The 11968-nt window shown below is 37.6% G+C and overlaps 1 protein-coding gene across 2 annotated transcripts in view; it reads right to left on the bottom strand.

The window, feature by feature from the left end:
- Positions 1-76: 76 nt before the first annotated feature.
- Positions 77-11968, bottom strand: part of LOC306878307 (tax1-binding protein 1 homolog B-like) — a 32998-nt gene continuing 21106 nt past the window's right edge. Inside the window, exons 9-18 of one of the 2 annotated variants that reach the window (XM_079430573.1) lie at positions 11439-11690; positions 10911-11069; positions 10738-10807; positions 10531-10646; positions 10326-10451; positions 5043-5129; positions 4172-4355; positions 3092-3243; positions 2136-2215; positions 77-1867 (exon numbers count right to left, since the gene is read on the bottom strand). In XM_079430573.1, the coding sequence (XP_079286699.1) occupies positions 1672-1867; positions 2136-2215; positions 3092-3243; positions 4172-4355; positions 5043-5129; positions 10326-10451; positions 10531-10646; positions 10738-10807; positions 10911-11069; positions 11439-11690 (1422 nt within the window). In that variant the 3' untranslated portion in view covers positions 77-1671. The remainder of the gene's footprint in view (positions 1868-2135; positions 2216-3091; positions 3244-4171; positions 4356-5042; positions 5130-10325; positions 10452-10530; positions 10647-10737; positions 10808-10910; positions 11070-11438; positions 11691-11968) is intronic. The other variant, XM_079430574.1, reaches the window with a different exon arrangement.

The following is an 11968-nucleotide window of genomic DNA, read 5'->3' as shown; positions in this document are numbered from 1 at the left end:
AATGTCTTCAAAGAAGAACGCAGGTGGTCCTCGGTGTGTTTGACACGTGAACTAGAAAGCAAACTTGTAGAGCTTTGGCAAAGACTGTTTATTTGATGTATCATCAATAAATTACCATAACCGCAGTGGACAAATATTGCCACAGCACTTCAGCAACCAGGTGAGTAATCCTTCTAAAGAATGAATACATATTTTCTTAATGTATAAACCTTATGCTTGAAGAAATGGCCTATAATCGCAGTAATTTCTCGTGAGAATTTATGAGAAAACGTATTTTTGCTGATGGTCGGGAACGCCTCTTCACTGAATGTTTTGTAGTGTGTGCACCTCGTCAGCGTTGTGTTGTGTAGTATGCGCACAGCTATGACAAGATGACAGATGAGAAGAAATCTTGTTGCGTAGTGTGAGCAACAGTGATTTGGCTAGTCTTTCAATCATGTAGTGTGAGCTTGCCATTAGAGTTTGCATACGCTTAAATCCACGCCAACGCTCATTTGTAAAAACTGGCTTTGACGTAGAAAAGTGCTTAGTGTCACGTCAGGGTCTGAGCAAACGTACACTTTTTCTTGTTCGTGTACTGCAGGTTTTTGAAAATGTAAGCTGTTCTTGCAGCTCGCTATTCTAAATGAAAGAATATGGATGATGACTGGTGATCTTTTACATGTTAATGACATTAATTAGGGGTCGTTTACAAGGCAGAGAGCTGAAAATATTCATTTGCGCGCTTATTTGAGAGATGATCGTAAGATCAATTTTAGGATGGTTTCCTAAATGTTTAAAAATGAGGCCCCAGGTGTTACAACTTCTAAAAACTAGTTATTTAAAATTGTAGTATGTTCCTTTTATAATAAAAATAATCATTATGGATAATCCTCAAAATTAAGCCTTACCATGTGGTTTTGGTAAGTAAAGTTAAATGTTTTTAATTTGAACAACTCCACATGACCAGCATAAATATTGCTTCAGTGAAATCTTTATTGGTTTAGATCAAGTATATAAGACACACTCACAAAGTAGGAGACCAAAAGTACTTAACTAAGGAAATGGAACAAAAATAAAAGATCTAGGTTTGTGATTTCAGTGCACAGGAAACGCGAGCATGCGACTCAATTTAAATAAATGATTTAAATAGATAAAGGAAAAAAACACTAACTCAAATAACTTGATTATCAAGGTTAATCTTTAAAAGCTTATTCTAAAATAATTGTATAATATAGAATCACCCTCTTAGCTGGTCACATACATGCCCTGACAGAAAAAGCTGTGCTCTGCCTGCACAGAGTATAGTAGGCCATACCTTTCTTAAACTATGGAACCTGGGGAGGGTTCTTAAAAGAATGCTTTAATATGACATTTGCTCAGTGTTCTTAAATTATTCTTGCAATGCTAACTTTGATATGAGAAGCGTTAAAGTGAGCTAGAATAAACAGTCCTATTGACAGAAGTAATCCCCAACTAAAATGGACTTAAATAAAGACCCTAAAACGTCACCCAGATCTATCTTTCATTTGGAATTCATTAACAGTATCAAGACTTTATCTTGATTGCGTTAAATAAAGAATCGGTACTCTACAGATGAATGCTCAAAGCTAAATAGGCGGTTTAAAGTGGATGTTAACTGTAACACAAATTAGCAGAATATGAAGTGGAGGCAAGGACTCTTTTTCTCGACTAGAAGTTGAGCACGTTACTGTCGAAGTGGGTGAGGACGTGCTTCTCGAAGAGCTCCTGGTCGCAGTCGAGAGGGAACTGTTCGCCGCACATGGGGCAGATCTTCCAGTGGCTCTCCACGTGCTCCTCAAATTTGGACTGGTCATAATGAGGAGGGAAGATCACTTCACACAGCGGACAACGCTTCTGCTCCCCACTGCGAGATGGAGAAATTAAACTGGGTGAGAAAAGGCTAATAAAAATACAAAAATAAAGGCTGAATGAGGAAAACAAAGTGTGGCAAGGTGTGTTTGTGTGTGAATGAGCTGGTGCTGGAACAACAGGAGAGTAAACGGCAGTAAAGCAGCATCTGTGTGAAGGCGATGTGGGTGGGCCATTGAGCTAATGCACATTGTCACACCGCAACAAAGCTCAACCACATGATAGGTAACAGCCATGAGGTTGGTATTTGTGTGTGTTCTTACCTGGGTTCAAAGCAGAATGGCATCTGTCCATCATTGAGAAACTCTGCGGGGTCAGTGGCTGTAGGCTGATCATTGGTTTGCTGGGGAGAGAAGAAAAAAAAAAGCAGAGGAACCGTAAACCACCTGAAAACCTCCATTAGGCCATTAACTGTGAATAATTAATATCGCAGGAAATCTTGTTGGTGTAATTTACTATTTTTATGCATACAATGAAATACAATTGTTTTGGACATTCATTGTATGCACAAAAAACATCTTAAACATTCTTTAAAATATCTTCTAAATAAGTAAACGATAGAATTTTAATTTTTGGTGATCTATTGTGGTTGATATTACTTCCAGTTCATTCATCACATCTTGAAATGGAGGCGCAAGTTGAAAGCTCTGCATTATGAGTTACAACGCTCAGCACAGTGTGCTTTGTTGTATATTTCACGTTTTAGCTAATTTAGCACATTATCAAGGACAGGTATAGAGTGAATTTTTGGCATGAAGTTTCAATTCATTTGGGTATTCTAACTTTTTAAAGAACAATTTGGCATATAGTTCTAGAACGCAAAATTATTTGTGTATACTTCTGTATACTTAGGTCACATCAAACTTGATGTGAACAGCCCACTTAAGATGAAAAGTGACTTTTATGCTGACTGACTGAAGCTCTTCCATGTTTAGTTAGGTAAATCCACCATTATCCAAGAAAGGCTAATGAGCTCTATTAGTTGCGAGCGTGAGCACTTCCTTAATGACTCTGGTCTGGGTTAGCAGGGCTTTAATAATGCCAGCTTAGCTAAGCCCTACCGGAGGCCAGCACAGCGGAGAGAGAAGTCCAGATAAAAGAAAGACAGAGATTTGGGAAGAGTTTAAGGCCATCTGCAGTTCGGACTTGATTAAAACCTTAATCCCACCTCTATATCACTTCTAACAGCTAAATGTGGAGGTAGCCGTAATGAACTCACAGTGTTCTGCGGCTCCTCTGGTTCCTCCAGTCCATCGGGGCGGCTGAGGTTCCGAGCAGGCTGTATGCACACTACATTGCTGTCCCAGGATGGAGGCCCAACTGGGGGCAGTCGGGGCATCTGGTCATCAGAGAACTCTCCATCGGCTCCATCTGACAGGAAAGGAAACCCTTTAATGCCTTAATATCTGGATTTATACCTCAAGAAAACCATGTAGCTTAAACAAATATCAGCAGGAGCAATCAAGGAGTACATGCACAGCCGCCTAAAGTCTTTGGAGCCTACAGTCACACTTGAAAATGTTTTACGGTCATAACACTCAATACCAAATATCAAAGGTATTTATTTTTAAGAAATATGGAAAAAGATTAGGGCTCATTTAACTCATTAAATTACGAGAAAAAAGTGATTAAATTTAGAGCAAAAAAAAAAACTTACAATTTCCTGGGAAAAAAAGTAAAAAAAAAAAAGTTGAGAAACTCATTAAATCATGAGAAAAAAGTCAAAATAAAATGCTAAGAATAAAAACACTTGTGCCATGTTCATTGGACAATGTCTAACAGCGTCTGCAGTGGCATAGGTTAGAGAGTAAAGCACATGGATGTAGCATGATGCGATCTGAATCTGTCTTTTGCTGAACTCGATTTATTCCTTTTCTCATCACATATCACTTTGGAAAAGTGGAAATCAATTGCCTAACGAGTGTTTAATAAGAAGAAATCACAAATCACAATTTAACTAGTTTAATCGTGCATTATGATGACTTTAATCTCAAGATGGTTTTATTTTTTTATTATAAATACATACAATATGTTTTAAGGTGCAGTCACAATAGCAAAATTTTGGCAAAATTTCAGGTCAATTCAACTTTGATTCTTTCGACCTCATGCAAAATTCTCAATTGCATGGGTTCCAATTAAAATGACTGGATTTTGCCCATGAAAAATCGGTGAACAATGGAAAAGTAACTAGAGTTGTACTCTATGATTCACTTACTGACATTTTTTCCTTTGTTTATAAATTTTATTCCTTATTTAAAATGAGCAATTGAAATGAATGGTGAAATAGCAGCATAGATACCCCTGGAATCAGTAGAAGAGTAAGGGTTCCCAAACATGAGGTCAGTGGGGCGCTGGGGAACCAGCAGAGGAGATGGGTCGTCTTGAGGGTACGGCATCGGGTACTGCAAGAAAACTGACTGCGCATCCACATTGCTATCTTTCTTTTCATGTTCTTCTTCCCTGCTGACACTCCTTTGCAACTCCTGATGGGACACAGGAAATACAACAGCTGTTAAGTTTTGGTTCGCTTCAAGAACAGTCGCTGAAATCAGTAGCTAATCACCTAATCCACACATTTGAATTGAAACTTAAATGTATTTATGCCAATTAAAAGCTAAACTGAGTGAAATTGGTCCAAATGTGACCAAACTGAAAGCAAAGTCTAATTTAAGGCCAGCCATGATGTACTGACAATAACTCAGAGTCAGGTCCAATTTTTCCAGCCTTCTTTTCATCCTTTCCTCTATCTTTGAGTCCAGACAGTACATCACTCACCACAGCGAGCAGAGGCAGCAGAGTAGAGTAACTCGCCACCCTCGCACAAACAGTTTAATTAGGCCCTTCATTAAAACTCCTCTGCCTGTTCAAAGGGAGGCAGAGCTCTGACTTTTATTGAAGTCTTCGGCAGGCGCCAATTTCATTTAGTCTGAACCTCAAATTGGGCCATTTTACTTCTCGAGCATCGAGTTTTGTGTTGTACCTCGACTATGCGTCCCTCTCTGTGGTCCAGGGTAATTTAATGGAAAATAAGGACTCACTTGCACTGCTGGCCCAATTAGAGAGATATGTTAAACCCAAACCAGATCCTGAGAATAAAACAACAAGCAAGAAAAACAACTGCATTTTTAGATTGGCAGAGGCCTGCGGAAAATGAAAACGAAAGCACGCACCCGCTCTAGCTTCTCTTTTTCTTTGGACAATGAAAAAAGGCTGTCCTTCAGCTCCTTGAGTTCTCGGCCCTTCTCTGCCACCTGGCTCTGGAATCAGAAAACAAAGCTGTTACTGAGATTATCTGCTAAAAACATTATTTAAAATGAAAAGAGAAACAATTTTACTCTAGAATTAGAATAATCAGTTAATTTGTGAAAAATAATGTACAGGTAGATATATTCACATAAAAAATATTAAATTGATTCATATAAATCGTAATCGAGTGTGATGTGTGTATGAGTGAATGTGTGCATATTTTAAAATGATGTATTTTGCAGATAGTTCAAATGGATAACTTTACAATAAATTCTAAAAAATTATCTTTACCTAAATCAATTCCCTTAAATCAATTTAAAAGCTTTAGTTATTTAATTTAAAAAAATCAATATTTAAATATAAAAATATTTTTAAAAAATTCAAAAACATTTAAATAAAAAGGACCATTACATTTGTTGTACATTTGTTAAGAAAGCTGGTTTGCATCCACCTAAAGGGTTTATTTTGCAATAATGACAGGCTGACTGTGCATGAATGCACACACACACACAAAATTGAGTTGCACAAGAAAAAAAAAAAGGTATCTTGGCAGATTGGTCAATTATACCGTTTATTATATAATAATATCTGCCTGCATGATTGACCAATCAGAGTTAAGTATTCCAGAGCCACATAATAATGTGATTGATTTACTTAAGATGTGACAGATAAAATAATTATAAAAATAACGGTCTTGCAAATGCTTTTCAATTGTAACTGATATGTTTGGGATTTTAATTAAGTACTTGTTTGCTAGTAAAAAAAAGATCTCCATGGCTTCTCTACCACTCATTTACATCTGTCTTTGCATGGCTCCACATGAGTCACGCAGAAAAACCGTAAACTTAGCCTGAAGACTACCACTGATCTGCACATGACCTTACTACTTAAACAGAACTGAGTCCCTCGCTCTGTCTCCTGCTGTGTAGGGAGGCAGCCAGCAGATGCATTATCCTGTCTTGATCCCAGGACTTCCAACTGTCCTTCCTCCACTGTCTCCATGTCTGATGTAAACAGCAGTAAAAGTCAGTCTCCTCAGTGACATGCTCATAAACCAGCACTGTCAGTGTATTTGTGCTAATGCAATGATATCGGGCTTGACTCAGAGCAGCCGTAACTGTGTGGAGGAGAAAATGGTACTAAGGTTGTTGTGGATCTCTTATCAGAACATCTGAAGGTCTGCTTATCTGTGATCACATTTCCCTCTGATCGGAGTCATATTGTTCAAAACGTACCAAAGAAAAAAAAAAACCTTTGTTGAGTCCCAGATGCTACAATAAAAAGAAACTACTCTGTGATATTATGAGGTAAACATGAATGCAACCTCCGTTTTACCGGTTTACAATGCAAGTAAACAGTGTTTACAAGAGTTTATCAATATTCCATTATTATTCCAGTATTCCATTTGTTATGCGAGTTGTCAGCGGGAAACTCATTCACTCACATTCACTTCTCCCCTACCACAGAACACTCACTGTGGCTGGATGCATTTAAATCCCCAATAATCTGCCGTAAGGATGCTTTCCTGTCACATACCTGTCACGCACTTCGATAAACTGATGGAACACAGGTTAAGGTGTTTATATGTTGGGCAAAATCAGGATAATTTGCAAATATCTAGCTCTGTCGATAGGTTTATGCTTAAACGGTTTATGCCCTACGCCGATAAAGGAAAATGGTTTAACGCATTTACATGACCGTGCATGTTGTCAACAGGGGCGGATCTAGAAAATCATTTTTAGCGTGGCATGGGGTCTACATAGGCTACATAGATGGCATAAATCATGTTTTAGTGCGAGTTTAAGAGTAACACTTCTGAATTTCCTAACATTAGAAAGAAATACAATAATATCAAAGCATTGAAACTGGATCGGTTTTGAAAATAATATTTGATTTTCTGTTATTACCAGAGGTGGAAATGTCTGTCATCACCCAGAACACACTATCAAAAGTCCAGCAACACCCCAGAAACTGCATAGCAAGAGCCTAGAAACCACCCAGAATATCCTAGCAACCAACTAGCAACACTTTAGCAAACATCTATAGAACATCTAACTGACCAAACTATAAATGTTTCTTAAACAAGACTTTAAGACAAGCCAGTTATTACAGGTATTCTTAGGTGCTTACACACAATTCAAATACACAGATGACTTTCCTGCCCCGTGAACACTCACGAGATCAATAACACTTAAAAAAACTCTTATTAGGATTCAGGAATTATTTTGCAGCTCAATGTCTATTACAGTATACAACATAAATTAAATTACAGATAATAATAATAATAATAATAATAATAAGTCAGCAATGAACTTTCGCGAACAGATAACTTTCATTTTACTACTGTAAAGTAATCTTGCAGTAGATGAAAAACACTAGAAAAGTTCAAATACCAAAGAACTGTATATGAACTTGGTATGCATCTCAATACAGTACAGTAAAAAATAAAAAAAATCAGCATCCTCTGGTCAAATTTCATTACAGTATACAGTACTATAGCAGCTTCCTGGTCTCCTGACACAAGACTAGCTATATGTGACCCTGGACCACAAAACCAGTCTTGGGGGTAAGTCGTTGGGTATATAAAAAAATACATTGTATGGATCAAAATTATAGATTTTTCTTTTATGCCAAAAATCATTAGCATATTAAGTAAAGATCATGTTCCATGAATATATTTTATACATTTCCTACTGTAAATATAGCAAAACTTAATTTTTGATTAGTAATATGCATTGCTAAGAACTTAATTTGGACAACTTTAAAGGCGATTTTCTCAATATTTAGATTTTTTTGCAAAAAAAAAAAAATGGAATCAATGGAAAGCTTATTTATTCAGCTTTCATGTGATGTATAAATCTCAAATTCTGAAAAACAATGAAATTTCCATCATCTAATATATTGGTAACTGTACTGTAATTATACTGAATGTGTAAGTTTAAAACCCATGTATATTATTCGTTCAGCTCTGTCCTCTCTCCGTTGTTAGGATGCAGAGATTCTGATTGGTGTCATCAGTTTTTCTAGCTAATGTTTAACTTACTCATTGTTAAACGTTTTGAAAAATTCTTTGTCTTTGTCTTGAGAACTGAATAAATGGTTTGGGAAAATGAGCCAACTAAAATCAGTTATATTATGTTAGCAATCGAGAAAGCTGCAATACAAAATTCTTACCTAACTCTGCTATTAGTTTTCGTGATCGGCATCTTTTTATTGATTTCATGTTATTGTTTCGTCTGATATGGCAGAAAGGCCTATATCCATGATGAAAGTGGAGCGAGCGGTCTGAGAATCGGATCACCAAACAATTACGGGATGAATCTCAGACATATCCAGATTAGATTTCTCACAGGACTTCTGAATAAACCGAGAAGCAATATCTGATTCACGAACAAATGTAAAAACAATTTGTTAGTGAATGGCCTGCGCTTTGTGTTTTTGACTCAAAAAGAACCGGTTCATAAGAGTCATTTGTTAATGAAGCCGGCTACACTGATCGTGCTGCGTGCAACCATCGTGCACAGTTTAGTGAAAGACGTTTTTTTGCCATTATTTTCCTTTACGCTGTCATGCGGCTGAAAAGTAGCACATGAAACACTGCTTAAATCTATATTTTATTCTGTGATAATTCTGGGGTGGCACAGCTTTTTCTTAGGGTGGCAGCTGCCACCCTGTGCCACCCTGATAGATCCGCCCCTGGTTGTCAGATTCCATGTGTTTTGCATCATACAAATGTTTATTTAGATCTCATATTTACTAAATATTTGATAAAACAACCTCTTCTGATATATACGTTAGCTTTCGTCTTAGATATGGCGTAAAGGCAAAAATGGCAATTATACTCCGCTGTAGATTAGGTGACATGTTTGCATCTTTCTCCAGTTTTAAACACTACTAGGAACTGTGCATGCGCAAGTTTTGTTCAGAAGTTTTGTTTATATGTAATGCACATGTAAACAAACATGTAAATTGGACTGAAACGTTTAGGGTACATATAAACAGAATCTGAAATTGATTGATTGATGTAAATTAGAGCATGAAATTTAAATTTAATTTTGACTTTAAAGCAAGCTATATAATAAAAGCCATAAAAATGAAGCAGTCTTAAAGGAGTAATTCACTTCCAGAATGAAAATGTCCTGATAATTTACTCACCCCTATGTCATCCAAGATGTTCCTGTTGTTCTTTCTTCAGTCGAAAAGAAATTAAGGATTTCCAGGATTTTCCTCCACATAGTGGACTTCAATGGGGATCAATGGGTTGAAGGTCCAAATTGCAGTTTCAGTGCAGCTTCAAAGGGCTCTATATGATCCCAGCTGAGGAATAAGGGTCTTATCTAGCAAAACGATTGGTCATTTTCTAAAACAAAAATACAAATTTATATACTTTTTAACCACAAATGTTCTTCTTGCACTAGCGCGACCTCACGCATTACGTAATTACGCACGCGTGATGTAGGCGGAAGTACCGACCCAGTGTTTACAAAGCAAACATGCAAAGAAAGTCGAACACCCTTTACAAAAAAAGGTAACAACGATGTCAGACAATTTTGAAGTTGAAGAAAATAAGATAAGAGAAAAGAAGAGTTTTTCACCCTACCCTTCCTTTTTGAACTGAAGTACACAGACGAAGGATTAACCTGCGTGACTTTTCCAACGTGAATACGCAATGCGTGAAGTGCTAGTGCAAGAGGAGCATTTGTGGTTAAAAAAAAAAATTGGTAAATATATATATTTTTTTTAATCGTTTGGCTAGATAAGACCCTTATTCCTCGGCTGGGATCGTGTAGAGCCCTTTGAAGCTGCATTGAAACTGCAATTTTGACCTTCAATATATTGGCTACTATTGAAGTCCATTATATGGAGAAAATTCCTTGAATGTTCTCCTCAAAAAACTTTCTTTGCGACCAAATAAAGAAAGATATGAACATCTTGGATGACATGGGGTTGAGTAAATTATGAGTAAATTATGAAATTTTAGCAAAATGTAATGCAAATTTAAGCAAAGTCAATGCACAGGGCCAGACCTGATTGAATCTTACTGAACAATGGTCACCAGGTTGTCATCTGTCGTTTATTTTGTAACTCATTTCACGCTGCCTCTCTTAAAAGTTATCTATATTATTTTTTGTATAACATAGTATATCTTCTAGTAGAGTACAGAATTAAGTTTTAGTTTAAACTCTGGACCAGTAGGTAACGCTGACCTTGTAGCGATCCTCCTCAGCAGCCAGCTGCATTCGCAGACCCTCGTTGGTTTTCATCTGCTTTCTTAGATTCACCTCCATCTTTGTGAGCTCATCGTTTATCGTGCTGCAACGCTCTCGCTCCTCCTGTGGGGGAATATGCTTAGTACTTTAGTATATCAGATTCAGTGTGTCAGAGAGAGAACAGAAAAAGATAAGTACTCACATTAAGCATCTGTTTGCATTTTCTGTATTTGTCATTTTTGTCTGGCTCCTTGCTTGCACTTTTCAGCTTGCCCTGAATGATGGCATCTAGCACAGCATCTGAAGTACCTGGGCTTCCTGTTAGCAGTTCAGAGAACACAAAAACATGTCCATACAATGTCTAAAAACACTTGGAAGTTGAACTTTGCATAGATTAATATACACTTACCTGGTGCAGATGCCTCTGGACTGGCAGAAAAAGGACCAGCTGCTGGTTCAGACCCTGGACTTCTCTTCACCTGAGACAAAATACAAGGGTTGGCTGAGACTAGCCAACAGCTAAAAACTCAAAACACAAGACTCTGCAGGTGGTATCGCTATATAACTTGAAGGTTTACTCACTCCTTGCTGTTCAGTGAGCTTGACCACTTGTTTCTGGAGCTTCTGGCATTCCTTATATTTGTCTTTATAGTGTTCAGCAGCCATCTGCAGCCTGAGCCGTAAATCTTCAACTTCTCTCTGCAGTTCGGCAACAGCTAACCCTTCTGACTCCTTACACTGCTGAGGGAAAGAGAGACTGGTTAGTTAAAATGGTCTGCAGTTAAACAATGAAAAAGAGAACAGTTCATAAGATTTTATAGTTACATAGTTATAAGTGGTAAAAAAAGAGTGTGCAATCTGTGTGAATTTTCGTCCAAATTTTCGCACAATGAAAAACAAATACGACCTCACGTCATGTCAATCACATTTACACACTGCTTCCGAAACTTTCGTCCGTCATAAAAAAAATGGCCCAGGTTTGATTTTCTGTGTTTTCACATCTCTAGGAAGCATTTTGATAGGAAAGGATGACGAATACGAAAAATGCATACAAAAATCTCGGACCCAGTGTGCAAGGACGTCAAGTCATAAAGGTGGGCATCTCTTTACCGCCTCCTGCTGGGTTGAGTTTTTCATCTCCTCCAGCTGCTTTTCCAGGCGGCTACACTCAGCCTGGGCTTCCATCTGTCCCTTCTTTAATGACTCGGCCTCCAGGCGGATCCGGTATAGGTCGGCCATGCTTCTGTCACGAGCGTTAGAGGAGTCGCGCAGCTCAGCTTTTAGCATATTTGCCTGCTGCTGGGTTGCCTGCAACTGTTCCTCTTTCTGCCTGAGCTGCTCCCTAAGAGCCTTACTTTCCCCCTGACAAACAAAAAATAACACTCATGAGAATACAAACATTCATAAATATGCACGCATTGTCATATATCTATTGCAAATGAAGCCAACAGTGAAAAATACTGCTTCAACTGCTCATGCGGATGTGTTTTCTGAAAGTTGGCCTTTTTGCCACATTTATTGATATATATACATAAAGGAAATTATCAAGAGAGGAAAATGGGATCAAGGACCATGTCTTAACCACTAGTCCACAGCTTCGTATAACATTAACATTAACCATAACATTGATTTTAAATGAG

Source organism: Barbus barbus (assembly GCF_936440315.1).
Source record: "Barbus barbus genome assembly, chromosome: 12".
NCBI classification, from domain to species: domain Eukaryota; kingdom Metazoa; phylum Chordata; class Actinopteri; order Cypriniformes; family Cyprinidae; genus Barbus; species Barbus barbus.
This window is presented reverse-complemented; position numbering and strand designations above follow the sequence as displayed.